General features: G+C 37.1%; 1 protein-coding gene across 2 annotated transcripts in view; it reads left to right on the top strand.

The window, feature by feature from the left end:
- The window catches only part of YME1L1 (YME1 like 1 ATPase), a 44,514-nt gene that overhangs the window by 7,789 nt on the left and 10,721 nt on the right, over window positions 1-26,004 (top strand). The window contains 10 exon segments of one of the 2 annotated variants that reach the window (NM_001132958.1): window positions 955-1,117; window positions 4,055-4,153; window positions 10,424-10,533; window positions 11,846-11,996; window positions 12,715-12,798; window positions 14,888-14,970; window positions 20,060-20,150; window positions 23,425-23,577; window positions 24,147-24,279; window positions 25,668-25,730. In NM_001132958.1, the coding sequence (NP_001126430.1) occupies window positions 955-1,117; window positions 4,055-4,153; window positions 10,424-10,533; window positions 11,846-11,996; window positions 12,715-12,798; window positions 14,888-14,970; window positions 20,060-20,150; window positions 23,425-23,577; window positions 24,147-24,279; window positions 25,668-25,730 (1,130 nt within the window). 2 annotated transcript variants of the gene reach the window in all.

Here is a 26,004-nt window from a genome sequence, read left to right as displayed (position 1 = left end):
AGGCTGGTCTCAAACTCCTGGCCTCAAACGATCCTCCCACCTTAGCTGTTTTGGGTTTGAGTAACATGTAATTGTTACTTGCCTTTAAGTGCCTCTCTTTCAGCTCATGTGGACAAGAAAATAACCCCTATCCTGTTGTTTAAAAGTGGGTATATATTCACACATATTTGTGATTTTTAGACTTTTTTGCCTGATTTTCACACAGTTTTGACTTTAATTTTCTTCCTTATTAGAAGATATGGGTAACTTTAGAACCTCTGAGTTCAAGGAAGGATCTAAGCAATGAGGCCAGAGGAGTGAGATGTCCTGTGGTAACCAAGCATACCATTTCTTTGTCAAGTGGGCTTTTGTTTATGGTCGCTTAGGGGCTTAAAAGCTCCATGGACTGGTGAGGATTATCATTTGAATGGAATTTCCCCAATTCAAGAACCTTACTATTATCCTCCAATCAGTTCTACACTGTTGGGGAAAATCACCCGGACTTTATATAACATACTTTGTAACCCTGCAGGTAGTTACTTTTACACTCTTGTCATTATAAATGCTTGATCAATAGTTGATAGACTAGCTCTTCATCAGAGTACCCTTGTATGGAGAGAAGGAAAAAATACCATACATTTCACTTGATTCTGTGAACCATAATGCTTAGGACAGTAGTGGTTTGGGTTTGATTTAAAAAAAAAAAAATGTTTTTCTCATTCATGCTGAAATGTCATCTCTTTATTTAAGGATACCATTAGGAATATAATTTTTTAACCTATGTCAAACCTCATATGACTGATCTCAGTAAAACGAACAGTAAAAATATTTGCACAATTTATTTTTAAATATTAAAAAAAGGAAATATATTTGTTAGACTTTTAAAATCTAATTGTTTTAACTGATAATATGTACTCCTTAGGTTAAATATCTTGATAATATTAATGCATACCTGGTTGACCCAATCTTTTACAGCCTTCACTTAACTTAAGGGACCTTGGATTATCTGAATTAAAAATTGGACAAATTGATCAGCTGGTAGAAAATCTACTTCCTGGATTTTGTAAAGGCAAAAACATTTCTTCCCATTGGCATACGTCCCATGTCTCTGCACAATCCTTCTTTGAAAATAAATACGGTATGTTAATTTATTTTTTGTTCCAATTAAATATTTTAGCACTATTAATAATTATAGATACCATTTATTAGCTTTTACGGTAGCATTTACTGTGGGCTGGGTTCCTTCCTGAGGTGTTGTTTTTTTTTTTTTTTGCAATTTTTCATATTGGAATAATACTAGATTTACAGGAAAGTTGCAAAGATAGTACAGAATTCTGCTTCCACTAATTTTGACATCTTACATAACCATGTTACATTTGTTAAAACTAGGAAATTAACATTGGTACGATAATTTTTTTTTTTTTGAGACGGAGTCTCCTTCTGTCAGCCAGGCTAGAGTGCAGTGGCGCGATCTCCGCTCACTGCAAGCTCTGCCTCCTGGGTTCACGCCATTCTCCTGCCTCAGCCTCCCAAGTAGCTGGGACTACAAGTGCCCGCCACCATGCCCGGCTAATTTTTTGTATTTTTAGTAGAGATGGGGTTTCACCGTGTTAGCCAGGATGATCTTGATTTCCTGACCTGGTGATCCACCTGCCTCAGCCTCCCAAAGTGCTGGGATTATAGGCGTGAGCCACCGTGCCCGGCCTAACATTGGTACGGTATTTTTAACTAAACTACAGACTGTTTGAATTTCACCAAAATTTGTTTTCACCAAATCACTAGTTCTCTGCAAATGTCCTTTTCCTTTTCCAGGATCTGATCCAGCATACCACATTGCATTTAGCAGAATGGGGGGGCGGGTTTTGTTTTAATTTTAGGTGACACACATTTAATTCCAGGAAACATACTTAATCTTTGAGAATACATTGATTAAAAAAACAGTTATTATCCCTTTTGTGCAATGTCTACATTTTTTAAATTTGAATCTTGTAATAGTATGGTAGTGTAATAAGTGGGTTCATACTAGTCTGAAATGGGATGTCAACTTTGAGTTTTTCTTTGGATGGCACTTAAACAGGCCATAAAAGTCCAGGAACAAAATAGCAGGTTTGAATAGTTTATAATGAAGGTTTGATTTGAAGCTGTCCTTTGCATAAACTTAATTCATTAATTAAGTCTTTACCCTTCCTTTGCCTTTATTTCAGTGTAAGGGCATAAAAAACCGCAAGTGTGAGGAAAAAATGAAATGGTTTTGAGCTTAGGGGCTTAGACTAAAAGTTTGCCTCTGCCTAAATTTGCCTTCTTATAAAATATTTGGCCCATACTAAGTGTTCAATAGAATAAAATTGTTTTTGTTATGTTATTATGATTATTCCTACTGCTCTTCTAGTCTGCGTATTTACATTTACTCTTAAGATTGTTCCTCATACCACCAGCTGCTTGCTGGTTTTAGGCAGGCAGAGGTAATAGGAAGGGATTTTTTGACTGGATGCTAAGGGACCTTGAAAAGTCCCTGAATTCTAACTGAGACACACAAATAGATGATAACCACTGTTTGTTTCTGCTGTTGCTGCTGATGATCTTTTTCCTAGGATCTTGGATGTAAAGTAGGATGAGACACACTAGTCAAGAGAAGCAGTTAGGAAGGATCAATGAAGTATTCATGGCTTGACCTTTCTTTTTACCCAATGACTAGGGAAGCTTTATGAGGGAAAGATAATAGTAGCTATGATTTACAGTGTTTTATTATACCATTAGAGCTTTTGAAATAGTCTCTAAGAAACAGCAGTTTTTTATCTCTTTATGTTCTTAACTAAAAGTAATTTTAGCCTAAACACAGTACATCTTTTTTTTTTTTTTTTTAAGAGATGAGTCTCTCTCTGTTGCCCAGGCTGGAGTGCAGTGGGGCAATCTCGGCTCACTGTAAGCTTTGCCTCCCCGGTTCATGCCATTCTCCTGCCTCAGCCTCCCAAGCAGCTGGGACTACAGGCATCCGCCACTACGCCCGGCTAATTTTTGTATTTTTAGTAGAGACAAGGTTTCACCGTGTTAGCCAGGATGGTCTGTATCTCCTGACCTCGTGATCCACCTGCCTCAGCCTCCCAAAGTGCTGGGATTACAGGCGTGAGGCACTGCGTCTGGCCTTAAACACAGTACGTCTTCTATCACTGGTTTGGTTTTGTTAGGTTTTTGAGATGGAGTTTCACTCTTGTTGCCCAGGTGGGAGTGCAGTGGCGCGATCTCAGCTCACCACAACCTCTCCCTCCTGCTTTCAAGTGATTCTCCTGCCTCAGCCTCCCGAGTAGCTGAGATTACAGGCATGTGCCACCACACCTGGCTAATTTCGTATTTTTAGTAGAGATGGGGTTTCTCCATGTTGCTCAGGCTGCTCTCAAACTCCCGACCTCAGGTGATCCACCCACCTCCACCTCCCAAAGTGCTGGAATTACAGGCGTGAGCCACTGCGCGGGCCATCTTTTATCACTGTTAATTTGAATTTAGTTTCATTAGCAGCTACATTTGTATGCCAGATAAAAAAGATAATGTAGGCTGGGTGCGGTGGCTCACACCTGTAATCCCAGCACTTTGGGAGGCCGAGGTGGGTGGATCACGAGGTCAGGAGATCGAGACCACATCCTGGCTAACACAGTGAAACCCCGTCTCTACTAAAAATACAAAAAATTAGCCGGGCATGGTGGCGGACGCCTGTAGTCCCAGCTACTCGGGAGGCCGAGGCAGGAGAATGGCGTGAACCCAGGAGGCGGAGCTTGCGGTGAGCTGAGATCGCACCACTGCACTCCAGCCTGGGCGACAGAGTGAGACTCCCTCTCAAAAAAAATAAATAAATAATGTAACCAACAAGTGATAGCTAGTAAACGGAAGAACTGTGAGATGTAAGGTAGTTAAATTAGCAATGCTTTAGATATTTTCATAAAAGCAGTCATATCATGGATAAATAAAAGTTGAAACTCATATTGTGATTTCCCTAATATTTGATAGAATTATTTATATTTCATAGTATTTTAGTTTTTTGGTTTGGAAATTAGAAAATTTATTTTTTGCACTTTCCCTCCAGGTAACTTAGATATATTTAGTACGTTACGTTCCTCTTGCTTGTATCGACATCATTCAAGAGCTCTTCAAAGCATTTGTTCAGATCTTCAGTACTGGCCAGGTATGAAGCAACAACCATAAATTTTGGAAAAAAAAATATATTTATTTACTATAGTCTGATTTATCTTTCTTAATGGTATTAATGATTCTAAACATTCATTTGCAATTCACAGGACCTAAAGAGTATTTGGAATTGATGAGTTTGGGTACTTCTGTATAATTTTTAATCTGGAAAATATATAGGAGCTAAATTTTGAGCGTGATAGTGCCACAATAAATCAAACTCCAGGGAACTTATCTACACTTGTTTCAAGATAAATGACTAAGCACATTTGCTTACTCATCCTCACTTTCAAAAGCCCATTGAAATTAATTTTATATATATATATGAGAAAAAAAGAGCAACAACAGAAGGGTTTCGTTAACGGACCAGAAATTTGAGGGCTTTCAGTAAGTTGTAAAATAGGTGACATCAAATTGACAGTAAAATCAAACTTGCATTTATTATCTAATTTTTGAATACAAGGCACTAGTGATAGATGTCAGGTGATAGTGATCACTGTAAATGAAAAAGACATGTTTTCTACCTTCATGGGACTAATGGTGTCATGAAAGAGGTAGGTACTTCTGCTTCCAGTAGTAGAACTCAGGAAAAACCCCACTTGCAGAGCCAGTAAAATTGGACTCTGGGATGGGATGGAATAAACAGTTGAAGATTGCCAGAAATGGGCCAATCACAGTACAGATACGGCCTTTAACCTTTAGATAAATTAGCAAAAAACACCTTTCTAATAAGACGTCTGTGTGTGTGTGTGTGTGTGTGTGTGTGTGTGTCGAGGGACGTCTGTCTGTGGAGACTCCTGGTTTGAGCATTGATGCCAAGGAAAGAAATAAGATAGCACCCCAGATTCCTTTGGTTTTGAATTATACATTTACTAAAGGTATTCTGCTCATTCAGCATAGTCCATGTTTTATATTCTGAATATATTTACTTTTGCTAGTGTTGAGGATACCCATTTGTAGTCAATACTGATGACTGTATTTGTTTTGTTTTGTTTTGTTTTTGAGATGGAGTTTTCCTCTTGTGACCCAGGGCAGAGTGCAATGGCACTTCCTGGGTTCAAGCAATTCTCCTGCCTCAGCCTTCCGAGGAGCTGGGATTATAGGTTCCCACCACCAGACCCAGCTAATTTTTGTGTTTTTAGTAGAGACGGGGTTTCACCATGTTGGCCGGGCTGGTCTCAGAACTCCTGACCTTAGGTGATCCGCCTGCCTTGGCCTCCCAAAGTGTTGGGATCACAGCGTGAGCCACGGCACCAGGCCCTGATCACTGTATTCTTATTTATAAATACAAATGGATTACCAAGAATCCACATATTTGAGGAAAACTTAAAGCATAAAAGAGAGGCACCAAGTTCAGCAAAGAGACCAATAACCCTCTGAAGAAATAGTTAATGCAGAAGACAGAAGAAGACAGCTGATAACGTTTTTAGCTATTGTTGGAAGGTTTATAAAAACTGAGCATGTGTTACCTAGGGCATGAAAACTATCTTAATAAATTTTCCTAATGTTGTAACTCTGAGGTCAGATTCTCTCAATGTCAGAAAATAAAGCCAAAAATCCAGTAACAGAAAAGACAGCTTAAAAAATACCTAAATACGGCTGGGCACAGTGGCTCACGCCTGTAATCCCAGCACTTTGGGAGGCTGAGGAGGGTGGATCACAAGGTCAGAAGTTCAAGACCAGCTTGGCCAACATAGTGAAACCCCATCTCTCCTAAAAATACAAAAATTAGCCAGGCATGGTGGTGTGTGCCTGTAATCCCAGCTACTTGGGAGGCTGGGGCAGGAGAATCACTTGAACCCAGTAGGTGGAGGTTGCAGTGAGCCAAGACCACACCACTGCACTCCAGCCTGGCAACAGAGCGAGACTCCGTCTAAAAAAAAAAAAAAAACCTAAATACTTGAAATTTTTAAAACCCTTTTCTAAATGTCTCACGACTGAATGGAAATCAAAACTGAGATTACAGACACTCAGTAATGAACCACAGTGAAAATCTGTGTATCAGACTCTTTTGGTGAGGACAAAATGACGTTGAGGGTGTTATATAATTTACTGAGAAATCAGGCTGGGTGCAGTGGCTTATGCCTGTAATCCCAGCACTTTGGGAGGCTGAGGCAGGCAGATCACCTGAGGTCGGGAGTTCAAGACCGGCATGGCCAACATGGTGAAACCCCGTTCTCTACTAAAAAAAATACAAAATTAGCCAGGCGTGGTGGCGCATGCCTATAATCTCAGCTACTCGGGAGGCTGAGGTAGGAAAATCTCTTGAACCCCGGAGGTGGAGGTTGCGGTAAGCCGAGATTGTGCCATTGCACTCCAGCCTGGGCAACAAGAGTGAAACTCCATCTCAAAAAAAAGAAAAGAAATCAAGATGGGCTGGACATGGTGGCTCGCACCTATAATTCCAACACTTTGGGAGGCTGAGGCGGGCAGATAACTTGAGGTCAGGAGTTTGAGACCAGCCTGGCTGACATGGCAAAACCCCGTCTCTACCAAGATATACAAAAATTAGCTGGGCGTGGTGGCAAATGCCTCTAGTCCTAGCTACTCAGGAGGCTGAGGCAGGATAATCACTTGAACCTGGGAGATGGAAGTTGCAGTGAGCCAAGATGGAGCCTCCATCCTGGGCAACAGAGCAAGACTTTGTCTCAAAAAAAAAAAAAATTAAGGCATAAAGATGGAAAATAAATTGAATTTCTGAAAAATAATAGAAGACATTAATACACACAAAGCAAACATTTTAAAATAATAGGTGGAAATAGTTTTAATTAAACCAAAAACAAATTTAGTGTAAAAAAACAAAATGGAACAACTTAACAATTCTGATTAAGAAACAACAGGAAAATACAAACAGCATTAGAAGTATGAGTGGGAATTGCCATGGATATGTGAAGGTTTTAAAATTGGCAAGGTAGTATGTGTAACTTTATGTCATAAATAAAAATATGTTGAAATGGATAATTATCTAAGCAATAAATTAACAAAGTTAACCCAAGAAGAGACAGGATAATAACCATGAAGTTTAAAAGACAGTATTTTAAAAATATTGTTCCTTTGCCCCAGAGGCACTAGGTTTGGATAGATTTTATGGCTGCGTTCTTCTAGAATCTTGAGTTTCTTGTTAATTTAAAACCTTATTAAAAATAAAAAGATAGAATAGACTTCCCTATTTATTCCATGAGATTGCTGTTAGTAAAACTTGTTAGTATTAGCATAAGGCCAGACACTGTGGATCACACCTGTAATCCCAACACTTTGGGATGATCGCTTGAGGCCAGGAGTTCAAAACAAACCTGGACAACATCTCAACAACAGCAACAAAAATTGGCCCGTCGTGGTATCATGCCCCTGTAGTTCTGGATACTTGGGAGGCTGAGGTGAGAGGTTTGCTTGAGCCCAAAGTTCAAGGTTACAGTGAGCTATGATCATGCCACCATACTTCAGCTTGAGTGACAGCAAGATCCTATCTAAAAAATGTGTATATGTATATATGTCTGTCTGTCTGTATGTATATACACACACAAGCACGACAGAGGAACAAAATAGATGTGTTTCACTTAACAACAGAAATCCTAAATAAAATCTGAAGAAAGCAAATCTAGAAATGTGCTAAAAATATTATATCATGATTAAGGAATACAAAAGTGATTTAAGATTATTAGTAAGTCAATTTACCATATTGATTAGAAAAGAAAAATATCATTATTTCAATGTATGATAAAAAGACATGATATATTTTAATTGCTGTGCTTCCTGAAAACTCTTAGAAAGTTAGAAATGGAAGGAAACTTTTAAAATTTATTAAACATCTATTGTGTTCCTGTTAATTTGAGAAACATGGAGTATCCTGGTTTTTTTCAGCATTAATTTGGAGATTCTGAACAATATGATTTAAAAGAAAACAAAATGAGCCATATATAAGTCAAAAGAAGGAGTAAAATTATAATTAGCAGGTGATACGATTGTTTACCAGAAAATTCAAGAAAATTATCCAAAAGGCTGTTGAAGTAAAGAGTTCACTGCATTGTCCATACCAGATAAATGCATAAAAATCAATAGCTTTCTTATATTCTAGCAGCAGGTTTTATTTACAGGTTCTTTAAAACCCATTAAATGTTTTATCCTGACAAGAAATATACGACATACATATATATACACGTACACACGTGTGTGTATGAAGCTTTACTGAAGGAAATGAAAGGGGAACTGAGTGAAATAAAATAAGAGAAGGCCATAATCCTATTTGGAAGAACTAGGTATTATAACAGTATCAATTTACGCCCAAATTTATAAAGTCAATACAACCCCAATCAAAACTCCAATGACCCACTTGGGAAATTGAGAACTTGATTTTAAACTTAATTTGGAATAACTGAGAACATGTTAAAAGAATACTAATGAAGGGGATTTTACCCTACTTAAGTATATGAAAATACAGATATTTAGACATGGAAATCAGCAGCGTAGTATTACAAATAACTAAAATTAAAAAATTTAACCTAGTGCTGGCATACATCAGTGCAACAAAATTAAGAATTTTAAATCAATAAGCAAATGATGGATTATCAAATGTTATCAGCCTAAGTGGCTGTTTTGGAAAAATCAAGTTCTTTTCTTACATCCTACCAAAAAAAAAGTTCCAAATATGTTAAAGGGCTGAAAACAAAAATATAAAACTGAAAATATTAGAGGTGAGTAGACTACCTTTAAAGTCTTAGTTTGGCAATGAAACTCTAATCAAGTTAAAATGCAGAAAACACAACAAAGGTATGGCTACACTGACCTAATAAATTACTGTATATGATCGAAAGACAAAGACACATTAAAATAAATGTTTACAATATGTATAACTAAAGGTTACTATCTGTAACATCCATATTCTCTAAATAAAAATGGAAAAATGTGCAAAGGACATGCATGGTCAATTTACTAAAAAAAAAAAAATAAAAATAGTCAATAAAAATACAGAGGAAGCTTTTCAAAATTTTCCCACACTTGTAATCTGGGAAATGCAAAGTAAAACAAGGTACTGTTATTTTTGCCCGTCAGACTTGTACAAATTTAAAAGCTTCGTATTATTTAGTGTTGGCAAGGATATGAAGAAAAGGAAACTCATAAGCATTGGTGGGAACATAAATTGATAACAGCCTTTTTTAGAAAGTAATCTCTTAGTGTCAAACAAAATTTAAACCTTAACAGTGTTTCTTTTAGGAATTCAATCTACATCTGCTGACATACATGTACAAGAATGTTCACCACAGTATTGTTTCCAGCAATAAAAACCAGAAAACAAATAATGTTCAGGGAAATGGTTGAATGAATTGCACTCTGATAATTGGAAAAGTATAAACAGCCATTAAACTGAATGCACTGTTCTGTTCTGAAAAATATGCATGAAAAATGAAAATTGCAAAAAATTAGGAACTATTTCTAGAGTAGTTTTTATAGAAAGAGCATGTATGTGCGTGCATACAAGGGTAGTCAGAATTGTTAACAGGTTATACTTCTGGGAAGTGGGATTGGGGCTTGAGAAATTAGAAGACACTAATTTGATACACTTACCTGTTTTTCAAAAACATTATGTAATTATCAAAAACATGTAAAAATCAATTGTGTAGATTCAATCTATTTTAATTACTTGGTTGGGTTTTTTTTTTTAAATCACAGTTTATCAGAGTTGATACTTAGTTTTTAAAATTATATTGTATAACCCTCTGACTTCTCTATTTACTTTTATCCTCTATCAACATAAAAAATAGGCCAGGCGCAGTGGCTCATACCAATAATCCCAGCACTTTGGGAGGCCAAGGCAGGTGGATCACCTGAGGTCAGGAGGCCGAGGCAAGATAGTTGCTTGAACCCAGGAGGCAGAGGTTGCCGTGAGCAGCGATGCCTTGCACTGCAGCCTAGGCAACAAGAGCGAAACTCCGTCTCAAATAAATAAATAAATAAAGTTCCTTTTGAAAAAAGGACGATAGAAAAAAACCATAGGCTGGGCATGGTAGATTTAAACTCTCAGACCTAATCCCAGCACTTTGGGAGGCTGAGGCAAGAGGATTGCTTGAGCCCAGGAGTTCAAGGCCAGCCTGGGTAATAAAAGGAGACCCCGTCTCTACAAAAAAGAAGGAAACAAAGGAAAACATATTGAAGTGTCAGGCAAATTAGATAGACTAGGATATACAGGTAGGGTGTCAGACTTTAGAATCTTAGGCATTTTTCTTTTCCTGTAACAATTTACAGTGACAGTGAATGGTATTGTTTTATTTAGTTTTCATACAGTCTCGGGGTTTTAAAACTTTGAAATCAAGGACACGACGTCTCCAGTCTACCTCCGAGAGATTAGCTGAAACACAGAATATAGCGCCATCATTCGTGAAGGTAATTAGACCTTTTTATGATCCAAAAAAGCAAATATTTTCAAGTTGTTAGAGTGAGGAGCTTCAATATCTGATTTCTTTTGTTGGCTGATAGATAGATATTCTTCCTTCTTTCCACTAATAATAAGGGATTAGTAACCTGTGTAATCATTATACCTCTAACTCTTCTGGGCGCCAGACTTGCCTCTCCACTTACTAGATTTTTTTCCCCACAAACCTACACCTGTTGAGGTGTTCTCTGTATTAATGAGCAGCATCCACCCAAGCTAAAAACCTGGCTATCAACCTACGTTTGTCCATGTTGCCTCAACTCCCACATCCATTAACCACTAAAGTCCTGTTGATCCAACCTCCTAAATATTTCTTACATCTGTTCCACTGCCATAGATAGGCTATAACTATAGGCTGTAACTATTTGTTGCCTAAATTACTCTAATGAATACTTGTTTAGTCTCCTTGCCTCTAGTCTTGCTGCGTTCAGTCCAGCCTCCAGACTGCCACCCATCAATCTTTCTAAAATGATGATCTAGTTATATTACTCTGCTTTATTGCTTACTTCCACCTGATACACTGGGAATTTCGTCAATTTGGTCTCTACCTGCCATGTTTCTCTTCTCACCATTCAATATGCCCCTCTGTTTCCCTGCTCCTCTCTTGGCATTGAAGTCTTATATAAGATTGCTTATAGTTCTTGAGCACTGAAGGCTATTGTTTCACGCCTCCGTCAGATTGTTCGTGGTGTTTATTCCCTTTGTTTTAGATGTCCTGTTCTCTATAAGACCTTTTCTATATTCCTGAGGTAGCATTGATTTACCACCATACGTAATACTTCTGACATAATGTCAAAATGATTTAAGAAACTTAGCTATTTAGATATCTTTTTCCAGTAGACTGAAAACTTTAAGATCAGTGGTTTATTTGTCTTTACATCTTCAGAACTTATATAAGGCCAAGTATACGAACGGTGCTTAGTAGACGTTTAGTAAATTAATGAGATTTTTTCCTCTAGCAAAGATAAAGGGATATGAACATTAAGCCAATCAAACTGTAAGATAATATGTGACCTGTTTTGAGTATAGTGTTCATGCAGAGAATGATGCCACTTTCTTTATATTATTAACTGATTGATGCAGGAATATGATCTAGTGTTAGTTACCTAGTTATTGATTAATTCAATGCTGAGTCTTAATCTGTTTCTTCACATTGGCAGTAAAAATTACAGAATTTTAGTGAATTTTTTTGAGTGGTCACAACATTGTTGGGAAGTATCACTGCATCGTTAACCAGTACTGATGTGTTGTTTGTGTATTCAGGGGTTTCTTTTGCGGGACAGAGGATCAGATGTTGAGAGTTTGGACAAACTCATGAAAACCAAAAACATACCTGAAGCTCACCAAGATGCATTTAAGACTGGTTTTGCGGAAGGTTTTCTGAAAGCTCAAGCACTCACACAAAAAACCAATGGTAAGTTGAATTGACACCGTCCATGTTTGAGAAGAGTAACTGAAAGGAAGTCATAGTCCTACATTTAAGTTTTAAGTAACTTTTCTGAGACCATCTATCTATTGATTAAATTCCACTATGTTTGTAACTTAATCTATGTAGAAATGGAGATACTGCTGATGGTTTCCCTTTCTCGAGAGAAAACAAATTGGAGAACAGGAAATGTGAATGACTTCATAAAGGTTTTTGTTTCTTTGTTTTTTGTTTGTGTTTGTTTTTGAGACACAGAGACACGGTCTTGCTTCATTGCCTAAGCCAGAGTGCAGTGGTGCAATCATGGCTCATTGCAGCCTTAACTTTCTGGGTTCAAGTGATCCTCTCACCTCAGCCTCCTGAGTAGCTAGGATCACAGGCGTGTGCCACCACGCCCAGCTAATTTTTGTAGAGATGGAATCTTGCCATGTTGTCCAGGCTGGTCTTGAACTCCAGGGATCAAGTGATCCTCCTGCCTTGACCTCTTAAAATGCTGGGATTACAGGCATGAGCCACCATGCTTGGCCTTAAGTTTTTGATAATAGGGTACTTACAGGAAATCATAGCAGTTGTGAGAAAGAATGCCAGATTCCAAAATTGGATGTGATGAAATATGATTATCAACAATAACCTAATATTTGCATTTCATTGAGGTGTCATATTTGATTAATGTGATTTCATGTAAAGCTTTTTCTTTCTCTCCTAGATTCCCTAAGGCGAACCCGTCTGATTCTCTTTGTTCTGCTGCTATTCGGCATTTATGGACTTTTAAAAAACCCATTTTTATCTGGTAAAAGCTTTTTTTATTTATCTATCTTATTTCTTATTCCTTTAAATACATGATTCCTTTTAATGCCTAATCTAACCCTTAACGAAAGAGCATATTAATGTTTATAGTTCTAGAATTAGGCTTTCATTCCTAGTAGTGGTTAGTTTCCCAGATTTTTAGAAAATGATACCTGTCCAATTATAAAATTTAAAAATTATCCTGGTCAACAGGGTGAAAGGAAAATTAATTAATTAATTTTAAAATTATGTAGAATTTTATAATAGCAGTACAAGCTGAAATAGTCTTCTATTTCAAAGATAAACAAATTCAGTTTATTCATAAAATCACATTAAATGTTTCCCTTTTTTTAGTTTGCTTATCTGAAATTAAGCAATAGTGTCAGACTTAAGTGGTTCCAATTACCTTTTCCACGACTATGCAGTTTTCACCCTGTGTTCTCTATTCTCTTTAATATTAAGGATATGTACAGATTCTTTAAAAATACTTTGTGGGCCAAAACTATTGGTGTTTGTTCTAGAATTACTATTTTAAATTTGTTTTCCCAGCTTCTGTGTTCCTGATTTATTAAGCATTTCTTCTTAATTCCATATTTTGCCAGCTCATTTTTTAGCCTATCTTAACAGTATTTTGGGCTTCTTCTGAGGAAATCAGAAATTGCACAATTTACTCATTTATAACTGCTCTAGTTTGGAAGTTTCTGAGTGGGAAAGACTTAAGAAATCTTTGTAATAGTTCCCCAAAATTGATCTCAAATATTTTACTGTCCTATCAGACTTTTTCTGTCTTGCTTGTCAGACTTAATGATGTCATAATTGATAGGTCATTTGAGGGCAGGTAATAACAGTTGTCAGAGGAAGAAGACTACATGAGAAGTGTAATAATGTGTTAAGCCTCAATTTTTTATTAATGTGTGTCAGTGTTTTCTGCTAACTTTAAGGCAATGTATTTCAAAGTGTAGACCTGTGACCAATTAGAATAATCGAAGTGTTTGTTAAAAATGCAAATTCTCCTGGGCCCTGTGCTGTGGCCTGAGAATTAACATATTTCTCAAGTGAGTTTTATTCACACCAAAGTTTGAGAAACTTTGATTTAAGATTTCTATCATTAGATACTACAATGAGAAGTAGAAAATAATTTTTGATTTTATTAACTGAAAAGTACAAATAGGTCATTTTATTTTATTTCATTTCATTTCATTTATTTTTTTTGAGACGGAGTCTCGCTCTGTTGCCCAGGCTGGAGTGCAGTGGGGCAATCTCGGCTCGCTGCAGCCTCCGCCTCCCGGGGTTCAAGCAATTCCCCTGCCTCAGCCTCCCGAGTAGCTGGGACTACAGGCTTGCACCACCATGCCCAGCTAATTTTTTGTATTTTTAGTAGAGACTGAGTTTCACCATGTTAGCCAAGATGGTCTCGATCTCCTGACCTTGTGATCTGCCCGCCTCAGCCTCCCAAAGTGCTGGGATTACAGGTGTGAGCCACCACGCCCAGTCTTTATTATTTATTTTTTCAAATTTATTAAGAAAGTAAAGGAATAAAAGAATGGCTACTCCATAGGCAAAGCAGCCGAAATATGTCTTTTTAATGTGAATCACTTAATCTTTGAAGATGATTTAGACATCCAGAAGACCGGCTGGGCGTGGTGGCTCATGCCCGTAATCCCAGCACTTTGGGAGGCTGAGGCGGGTGGATCACCTGGGTCAGGAGTTCAAGACCAGCCTGACCAACATGGCAAAACCCTGTCTCTGCTAAAAATACAAAATTAGCCGGGTTTGGTGGCGCATGCCTGTAATCCCAGCTACTTGGGAGGCTGAGGCAGGAGAATCACTTGAACCTGGGAGGTAGAGGTTGCAGTGAGCCAAGATCATGCCACTGTACTCCAGCCTGGTAACAGAGCAAGACTCCGTCAAGAAAAAAAAAAAAAAAAGAAATTCAGAAGACCTAGTTTCTATTCCTCACTCTGATTTGATATGTGAAGTTAGGTCACTTAGACATTTAATTTTTCTAGGCTTTGCTTTCTTGCATCTAAAAAATAAGGTGATTGGAATGTTATTAATCTATCAAATGTAAACATTTCTTTTCTTCCCTTTAGTCCGCTTCCGGACAACAACAGGGCTTGATTCTGCAGTAGATCCTGTCCAGATGAAAAATGTTACCTTTGAACATGTTAAAGGCGTAAGTTAAGAAGATTGCCTTGCCTTCTTCATACATTCTCTAATTGACACTCTATATAAGGTCGATATTTGATTCTACAGTGTATTCTAGAATAGGTAAAATTGTATCCAAAAGTATTAGAAACATTAGTATTTTGGGATAAATAATAGCAGCCAAGGATCAAATCTTGCTTTATGGCAGGGGATAGTATAATTTATGAAGGAGCAGCCTGGTGTAGTGGAGTGAATGTGGACTTCAGAGTCAAGCTGACTAATGTTTGAAATTCATTTTTATACTTACTAGCTATGAGACCTTGAAGAAATTACTTTAGAGCCTGACAGATAATGTATGTGCTTGACACATAGTAGATATTTAATAAATGGTCCTTCTTTACCTGTACCTCTTACTGATCTTTGTAACTCCACTATCTAAAACGTGTTAGACAATGTATATTTCTTGAATGAATAGAATGGATAAATGCTAGTTTATAGTCGATTAATTTGTTAAATATTTAATAGTATCTATTAAGTGCTAGGCCCTATTTTAGCTGCTGGGATAGAATAAATAATCTCTGTGTTCTTGGAGTTTAAACTCTAAAAGCAGTAATTGGACACTGATATGTCATGTAAGAAAAAGTAGAGTATGTTAAAAGAATAAAAGTGTATGGAGGAAAAAGTAGAGCAGGGTAAAGAGGATTGGGAGTTTTGAGAGAAGGCTTACAGTTTTAAATGGAGTGTTCAAGGTGCGATTGATGGAGAAGGTGACATTTGAGAGAAAATCTGAAGAAGATGGAATAAACCGCATTTATCTGAAAAAGGAACATTTCTGACCAAAGGAACAGTTTGAGCAAAGGCTCTGAAGTAATAGGGTGTCCTACTTGTTCATTTTTGAAAGTAGAACTAATAGGATTTCTTATTGGAACGTAGGGTATAAGAGAAAAGAGGAGTCAAAAAGGACCACAAGATTTTTGGTCTCAACAATTAGAAGGATAGAATTGACATTTACTGAGATTTTTGTTTTGTTTTTGTTTTTGAGACAGAGTTTCGCTATTGTTGCCCAAGGTGGAGTGCAATGGCGTGATCTCGGCTCAGTGCAACCTCCACCTCCCAGGTTCAAGCGATTCTCCTGCCTCAGCCTCCAGACTAGCTGGGATTACAGGCGCGAGCCACCACGCCCAGCTAATTTTTTGTGTTTTTAGTAGAAACAGGGTTTTACCATGTTAGCCAGGCTGGTCTCGAACTCCTGACCTCAGGTGATCCACCTGCCTCGGCCTCCCAAAGTGCTGGGATTACAGGCGTGAGCCACCGTGCCCAGCCTTTAGTGAGGTTTTAAAAGGCTGTGAGTGGAGCAGATCTGGGGGACAAAGGTTAGAAATTTAGTCTTAGGTATGTTAAGTGTGAGAGATAAAAATGAAAGTGTTGAGTAACTTGGATATACCACTTTGGAGGTATGGGATAGGTCTGAGCTAGAATTAAAAATAGGAGATTATATTTATATGTATGTTAAGTCCACATGTTTGGATGAGATCACCCAGGGAGTGAGTGTAACCAGAAGTGAGATGTAAATACTGAGTTATAGAGCACTTGAAGGTTCACAAGACAGAGAAGAGAAGCCAGGAACCAAGGTGAGAAGGAGCTGCCAGTGAGTTAGGTGAGAATGGTATCCTGGAAGAAAATATTTCTATGATGAGGGGAGTGATCAGCGATGTGAAATTCTATTGATGGGCCAAGTGAGAACTAACCATTTGATTTAGCAGTAGGTCATTGGTGTACCTGATAAAGAGCAATTTTAGTGGAGTAGCAGGGGTTAAATTCCGATTGCAGTGGGTTTACAAGAGGTGGAAAGAAATGAGATGGAATAGAGGATTACAAACAATTCTTGGATTTTGTCTGACAGAAGGGCACAGATAATTTATCTCATAATACAAAATAAAGTTGGAATTTTGGTAAACTGTTAGGTGGGGGGTTGTGGAAATTGATAGAATCAAGGTCACCAATAGAGAGAATATGGTTGGGAGAGGGGGAATGAGTGGTTAATGGAGGAAGTAAATTGTGTAGGAATAGGAGAATGAATGGAAATGGGAAATAAAACTGTTGGGCTCACTTGAAATTTTGGATCATGAATTTATATTAAGACAAGTCAAAATGAGTGGTTTTTCTACTGATTTTTTTTTTAATCTTTTCCAAATGTGAATTCTGCAACTTTAGTACCACACTGTGCTCTTCTCTGTGCTTTGCCATTATATCTGCTCTATTATATTTGATTTGTGAGAACTGTAGTGGCTGGGTAATTATCTTTCAGGAGTGTTTTAGAAGAAATTCTTCCGCAGGAGGGATTTGAAGTACGTGATCTGAGGACTCTTCCAACTCTGAAGAGATTGGTTATGTTATTATTTCTGCTTTTCCTCTTTACTTATTCGTGTCTCTGTTTATACATAAGCATGTTTTTTCAACCTCGACTATTGGGGAATAAGGCATTGGGAATCATTATGATAGTTTTACAACCAAGTAGTTCTTTCCTTTCCTTTCCAGTTTAAATGGCTATGAACCCTGTTGGAATTGTATAAAGGGAACAATTGAGGAAGAGGTTGGTGCAGTGATTATTTGAAAACTTCAGTCATCAGTGTGGAGGGCCCTTCTCATTGCGTTTGAGGTCTGCATGCCTTTTCTAAATTGAGCCTGTATTAAGGCTGAGGTCAGACACAGCACTGTTATTCTCTGCCTGTAATGTACTTACGTGCTTACTGAATATACCACACTTCTTTTGGAATGAGAGAATTTTTTTTTTTTTTTTTTTTTTTTTGAGACAGGGTCTCGCTCTCTTGCCCAGGCTGGAGTGCAATGGTATGATCTTGGCTCACTGCAGCTTTGATCTTCTGGGCTCAAGTGATCGTCCTGCCTTAACCTCCCTTGTAGCTGAGACCACAGGCATGCACCACCACACTTGGCTAATTTTTTAATTTAATTTTATTATTATTTCTAGACAGGGTCTGGCTCTGTCACCCAGACTGCAGTGCAGTAGTGTGATCTTAGCTCACAACAACCTCCTCCTCCTGGGCTCAAGCCATCCTCCCTCCTCAGCCTCTCAGGTAGCTAGGACTACAGGCGTGTGTGCCCCTATGCCTGGCTAATTTTTGTATTTTTTTTGTAGAGTCGGGATTTAGCTGTGTTGCCCAGGCTGGTCTTGATCTCCTGAGCTCAAGTGATCCACCCATCTTTGCCTCCCAAAATGCTGGGATTATAGGCATGAGCCACCAAGCCCAGCTGATTTATCTTTCTTTTTCTTCTTTTTTTTGGGGGGTGGGGGAGCGGTGTAGAGACAGAGTTTCACTTTGTTCTCCAGGCTGGTCTCAAACCCCTGAGCTCAGGCAGTCCTCCCATCTCAGCCTCACAAAGTGCTGGGGGTGATAGGCATGAGCCACCACGCCTGTCCTGGAATGTGGGGATTTCTGAGTACTAAACTAAAGCCATGCTGATGACTAAGCATAGTGAAAGTAGACATCACAATTAAGGTAGATCCTTACCAAGTTTTCCATGCTAAAATGAATCAATTTTATAATTGCTGTAAGACCTAAATTCATATAGAGCAAAGTAATTCAGGAGCATTTACCAGAACAGGTTTGCCATTAGGTAGTTCCTGGGACAAATGTTTACCAAATCTCAAAGAGCTTGTATAGGAATGTCATTTCCTTGCTTAGAATTTCTGAATATATGGGCACGCATATATATATAGCCTTAAAAATATTAATAAGGGCTTTTAATAACTTGATTCATTACCTTGATCCCATTAACTATTTTCCTTGATAGATCTTATGTTCCTCAAGTGGGAATTCTCTTGCCACAGAATTTGGAGAGAGAATATAGTTTATTTGAATATTAAATTATGATTAATCTCTTCTTTATTCCTACAACTTAAAATTGGAATTATATCTATTATTTTGACCAAATATATTTTAGTCTTCTTTTAGTACATGGATATTATCTTTCAAGTTCTCTTTTAATAAACCAGCCAAGTCTTTTTTTAACCATAAATTTCATTGAAGTTTAACAAATTCACACAATAGTGCACAAATCCATAAATTTTCACAAAGTGTCTGTGTTATAAGTACCCACCCAGCTCAAGAATCAGAACGTTATCAGAAGCCCAGAACCTCCTTGATGCCTCCTTCTGGTTACTAACCTAGGGACAATTTCCTGTCTCATACCATACGTGAATTTTCCCTATTTTTGAATTTTAGATAAATGTAATCCATATAGAATATCCTCTTTTGTATGAGGCTTCTTTTATTCAACATGTTTGTGAGATCCATCTATGTTATTTGGAGTTGAGGTTTATTTATCCTTATTGCATAATATCCCATTATAAGAATACTACAACACGGTGCAATTATACTACTTTAGGGTGGACATTTGAGTTATTTCTAGTTTTTGGTTCAAATACAGCTGGTGTGACTATTCTTATACAAGTCTCTTGGTGAACATATGCACACGCTTCTCCTGGACCTAGGAGTGAACAAAGCTTTGTTTTCTATTTTTTTAAATACTCTGAAAAGAAAATGCTATGTTTTTAACCATTAACTTGATTAAAACGTTAGTACATTTTTAATTATTTAATCAGAATAACTTTCAAAGATCATTCCAAGTCTAACAAAAAAACATAACTTTGTTCTTTAATAAGTGTAATATTTCCTGGAAATATGTCTGGGAATTTTTCTTGAAATAATAAGTGAATCTTGACATTAATTGGACATTTTCAGAATGCCCTTTGGCATGAAGCTATGTTTCATGTTTTAGTATGCTCCTCTCTAGGTACTTTCTTTTTAACCCTGTCCAATGTACTTGACTTTTGTTTTCTCACTGAGAAAATGAAAGTTCAGAATGATTTCTTTGGGGATAGTAAGGAGACTTTGCATAATTGGAAATAATGGTCAGGGGAAAACCCTTTGTGTGTTTTATAAGGGGCCATTTTTGTATGCTTTTTTTACTGAAACAGAGAAGGCCAGGTTAATTCCATATCCAAATTAAATTTATGGTTTTCAAAAGGGAAGCCTTGATAATCTAACCAAACATGTCCATTATCTAAAGTTATTTGGAAAATTGTGTCACTTTAGGTGGAGGAAGCTAAACAAGAATTACAGGAAGTTGTTGAATTCTTGAAAAATCCACAAAAATTTACTATTCTTGGAGGTAAACTTCCAAAAGGTAAGATATCTTTTCTTTACCATGATTTGATGGAAAAAACAAAAACAATATTACTTATTTAATTTTAACTGATTAAAGTTTAAGTCTTAATTGCTGTTTTACAAAATAGATGTTCATTCTGAACATACAATTCCACAGCCTTTTTTTTTTGGTAACTGCAAGTTTTTATATACTTTCAAATTTAAAGTTACAAGAATAGTACATAGAATGCTCCTCATACCCTTTACCTAGACTCACAAATTTTTAATATTTAGCTTCCTTTTTAGACCCAGGCTTGAGTGCAGTGATGCAGTCATGGCTGGCTGTAGCCACAACCTCCCGAGTTCAGGCGGCCCTCCCAAGTAGCTGAGACCACAGGTACATCACCATGCCGGCTAATTTTTATATTTTTTGTAGAGATGAGGTTATTCCATGTTGCCCAGGCTGCTCTTGAACTCCTGGGCTCAAGTGATCCACTCACTTTGGCCTCCTAAAGTACTAGGACTGCAGGCATGAGCCAGCGCACTCAACCTAGCTCCATTTTAAAAATCATTCACTTTGTCCCTTTATGTATATATAAATATAAAAATTTTTGTAAATAAATAAATTTTTAACTATTTGAGAGTAAATTGTAAACATAATCACCACTAAGTGTGTATTTCCTAAGAATAAGGATATTCTTCTACATAACTCCAGAATAATATTAAAATTAGGACATTAGCTGGGTGTGGTGGCTCACGCCTTTAATCCCAGCATTTTAGGAGGTGGAGGCAGGTGGATTACTTGAGATCAGGAGTTCGAGACCAGTCTGGTCTTGAACCAGGGGCCATTGGAGTTCTAACCAGACTGGCCAACATGGTGAAACCCTGTCTCTACTAAAAAAAAAAAAAAATTAGCTAGGCTTGGTGGCAGGCGCCTGTAATCCCAGCTACTCGGGAGGCTGAGGCAGGAGAATCGTTTGAACCTAGGAGGTGGAGGTTGCAGTGAGCCAAGATTGTTCCCACTGCACTCCAGTCTGGGTGACAAAGCAAGACTCTGTCTCAAAAAAAAAAAAAAAAGGGACGTTTAACATACATACAAAACCATTATCAAATTTAGAGTCTATATTCAAATTTCAGCATTTGTTCCAGTAGTATCCTTTGTAATGTTGCCCTGATCCCTACCCACTTCCCCAGTTCAGGACCTAATCCAGGATCACAGGTAACATTTAGGCTTTTATTGTTTTTTTTTTTTTTTAATGAAACAGTGAAACAATTCCTTAGCCTTTTGTGAGGGAGTGGAGAGAATAGGATCTTTCATGATTTTTACAGTTGCAAAGAGTACTTGCCTAATTATTTATAGAATGTTCTCAGTTTAGCTTTGTCTGATGTTTTCTCCTGGTTAACATGACTTTTAATGACTTCATAGTATCCTTCTAATTTATGGTTATATCACAATTTAACCATTTATATTGAATTTTTATATGGTTTCCAGTTTTTTTGCTATTAAGAATAGTGCTGTGTTTCATCTTAATTCAAGGCTTTGCCTGCATGCTTAATTATTTCCTTAGAGTAAATTTCTAGAAATGAAATTGCTGAGTTAAAGGATGACACTCCTTTTTAATGCTTGTTTTTATGCTGCCAACTATCTCTACTGAAAATACAGCAGTGTATGAAATTATTTGCAGTAACCTTTGCGAATTTAGGGTGCATTTATTAAATCAGTGCTTAATAATGATAACTTTAGCTAATATCACTGGCAAAAGCCTTATCAACATCATGTATTTCCTGATGCTCTAGGAAGGATCCAAGTGATGCCTTATGTGGTGTCCATGCGAAAAGGAATTTAAAAAGCACAATCTCAATACAATCATGAGAAAACACTAGAAAAGCCCATATCAGGAGACATTCCACATACCACCTTTACATTTATTTAAACATCACAGAGTGAATGTTTAAAACCATAGAAGTATTAATAGTTACAGTCTTCCTCTTTCTAATCACAAGGAGTATTTTAAATTTGTAGAAAATTTGAGTAGTATAAATTTGTAGAAAAATCTTCAGATACCAGCCGGGCGCGGTAGCTCACACCTGTAATCCCAGCACTTTGGGAGGCAGAGGCGGGCGGATCATGAGGTCAGGAGATCGAGACCATCCTGGCTAACACAGTGAAACCCCGCCTCTACTAAACATACAAAAAATTAGCTGGGCGTGGTGGCAGGTGCCTGTAGTCCCAGCTACTCGGGAGGCTGAGGCAGGAGAATGGCGTGAATCCGGGAGGCGGAGCTTGCAGTGAGCCGAGATTGCGCTGCTGCACTCCAGCCTGGGCGACAGAGCAAGACTCCGTCTCAAAAAAAAAATCAGATACCAAGATGTAATCCACAGAAATTAATATGATTTAAACCAGTTAAGTATAACTAAAACATGACAATACTAGGATAGTCTTAAAGCTGTTTTTGAGCTTGAGCTTTCTTTAAAATTTTTTTATGTTAAAATGCAGCAAACATGTATGTAAAGAAGTTTTGTTGCTTTTTTAGTGTAATATGTATATTTATAAAAACATATAAATCAGGCAATTCTGTTTTTCTAACGTGAAAATCTTTGATATTATGAAAACTTGCAAACATGGAAAACCTTGAAAGAACAGTACAATTAACATCCATATCCTATCCACTTAGACTCAACAATTGTTAACATTCTGTCATATTTGCTTTCTGTGTTATGTGTGTATTTTTCCCCCTGAACATTTGAAAGAAAACTATAAACATCACCTACTTGACATCTAAAGACTTTGTTGTTCATCACCTAAGAATAAGGACAGTGTCCTAAATAAACATAATAACCTTATCCCACCAAAGAAAATTAACACTATTTCCTTAATATCATGTACTCTCTCCAGTCTTGTTTAAATGTTTTCACCAAATGTCTCTAGAATATTTTGTTCTTTATGAAAAAGCATCAAATCAAGATACACTAATTATATTTGGTTGTTCAGTCTTTTAATCTATTTTTACATGAATTTTTATCTTATTTAGTGATAAATGGGTTTATATTTTTTTGCCTCAAGATTCTCCCTGTCATGTCTGTTGTTGATATGGAAACAATATTTATATAATACAGGAACATTAATCTTGGACAAGATTCTGAAGTGAACCATTAGCAGAGACAAGTACAGTTTGCTGTGTTTCAGAATATTGGTTATTGGTGTGACCTCAGCCTGAAAATTATATAAATGAATAATTATTTATTTTATACGTTCATATCGAGGGATTTTTTTTAAAATACTTTGAATCATTCTTGTGTTCATTTTCTTTTAGGAATTCTTTTAGTTGGACCCCCAGGGACTGGAAAGACACTTCTTGCCCGAGCTGTGGCGGGAGAAGCTGATGTTCCTTTTTATTATGCTTCTGGATCAGAATTTGATGAGATGTTTGTGGGTGTGGGAGCCAGCCGTATCAGAAATCTTTTTAGTACGTTTTGATATATCTTTCAGGCAGTGCTAAATTTTGTTCAGGGAATTGTTTATCTTACCCTTTCTTTGCTAATTACTTCTTTTCTTCCTTTTTTTAATTTCTATTTTTTGGGGCCTCCGGCTTGCATGCTAATTAGTTTTGATTGATAGCTAAAATAGCCACTGTGGGACCTTGGTTTGGGTAACTTACTATATGAATTATCGGAAGAGCTAGTGGAAGTGCAAGATGAAGTTGGAGGCTACCAAAAATCTCTTAGTGTTTTTTCATTTTATTCATCAATTTTATAGTATGGAATTAAGGAGTAATTAGCTTCAAACCTGATTGTGTATGATATTTGTATAGCTAGAAAGAATGAATGCCCAACTGTTTTGTTTTATATCATTTCTTTGGTATAGTTTTTCCCCCTGAAGCTACTATTCTTAAGTCAGTACAAAATGACCTCCTTTTCTTCCAGTGAATATTTTTTGTTGGCTTTTGACAGTTTTATAGGATTTTAATATTTATCTTGTTTTGTTCAAAAGTGTTGACTTTCTTTTAGCTTATTTGAATGTTTTTTGTTTTCTTAGGGGAAGCAAAAGCAAATGCTCCTTGTGTTATATTTATTGATGAATTAGATTCTGTTGGTGGGAAGAGAATTGAGTCTCCAATGCATCCATATTCAAGGCAGACCATAAATCAACTTCTTGCTGAAATGGATGGGTAATTGAGTCTTCTTTTTTCTTAGAATATGGTGATGCCTCCCAGCATTTGATATATGTAGAATTGATCTTATGCAAATTATTTCCATAAGGCATTTCATATCTAGAGATATGAAAAATGTGATGTGTATAGGAAACAGAGTAGTCCCTCATGCAAGAACTCAAGACAAGCTTTTTCTCTCAGTATTGTATTGTTTTCATTATTAATTGGATAGTTGAATATCAACTCATCTTATTTAATTTATGGTATTTATATTCTTTTTCATTTATTGTTACACTTATGACAGAAAAACAATGATTTATGCCGAGACTAGTAGTCTATTTGAAGAAATAGTCGTTTCTATATAATTTATGACTAACTTTGAATGTTGTGGCAGATTTAAAGCTTACATCAATGTTCATAATATAAGAAGCAAGAGGTGATGTTGCTTTGAAAGAAGTATCTTAAAACTCAATATAAGACATTTTGAAACCACATAGGAAGCCCAGGAGCAAATAATTTGAATTGGTATACCTGAAAGTAATTTTTCAAAAATTAACCAGGCACCTAAGCTTTTTATATCAGGTTATCTTTTCCTGCATAGACCAGATAATTGTGAAGGTATGTAGTCACAGATGAACTGGTGGTTTATTATCAGTTTCTTTTCTTCGCTATTATTTGATTAATGAAGCCGGGCATGGTGGCTCACGCCTGTAATCCCAGGACTTTTGGAAGCCAAGGTGGGAGTATTGCTTGAGGCCGAGTTCAAAACCAGCCTGGTCAACATAGGAAGACCCTATCTCTACTAAACATAAAAATAGTCACCGGGCACAGTAGCTCAAGCCTATAATCCTAGCACTTTGGGAGGCTGAGGCAGGTGGATCACTTGAGGTGAGGAGTTCAAGACCAACCTGGCCAACATGGTGAAATCCCGTCTCTACTAAAAATACAAGAATTAGCTGGGCGTGGTGGCAGGCGCCTGTAATCCTGGCTACTCAGGAAGCTGAGACATGAGAATTGCTTGAACCTGGGAGATGGAGGTTGCAGTGAGTGCCATTGCACTCCAGCCTGGGTGACAGTGAGACTCCGTCTCAAAAAAAAAAAAAAATAGTGACTTGTACCTAGAAATTGGGGAGAAAAGATTTAAAAATAAATAAAAAATAAATTAGTCAGATATGTTGGCATGCACCTGTCCTTCCAGCTACTTGAGAGATTGAGGCAGAAGGTTCACTTCAACCCAGGAGTTTGAGGCAGCAGTGAACTATGATCATACAGGTGCGCTCCAGCCTAGGCCACAAAGCAAGTCCTAGTCTCAAAAAAAGAAAACAAACCAGTTTTGTGTAGAGCATTTCTACATGTGTGCTGTGCTTCAGTGTTAGTAAAAGATACTATTTTTTTTTCCTATATAGTTTTAAAACCAATGAAGGAGTTATCATAATAGGAGCCACAAACTTCCCAGAGGCATTAGATAAGTAAGTATTAAAAGAAGATTTTTGTGAAGTACTGTTTCATGCTACAAAATTATGCTAAAAGAAGTCCATTGCAAAAGATCACATCAACATTGTATGATTCCATTTATATGCAATATCCAGAATAAGCAAATTCAGAGACAAATTGGGTTAGCGGTTACCAGAGGTTAGGAAGAATGGGGAATGGCTGTCATTGGATATGGGATTTCTCTGGGGGTATGGGAATATTCTAAAATTAGACTGTGGTGATGGTTGTACAATTCTGAATATATTAAAA

Source organism: Pongo abelii, chromosome 8 (genome assembly GCF_028885655.2).
Source record: "Pongo abelii isolate AG06213 chromosome 8, NHGRI_mPonAbe1-v2.0_pri, whole genome shotgun sequence".
NCBI classification, from domain to species: Eukaryota; Metazoa; Chordata; class Mammalia; order Primates; family Hominidae; genus Pongo; species Pongo abelii.
This window is presented reverse-complemented; position numbering and strand designations above follow the sequence as displayed.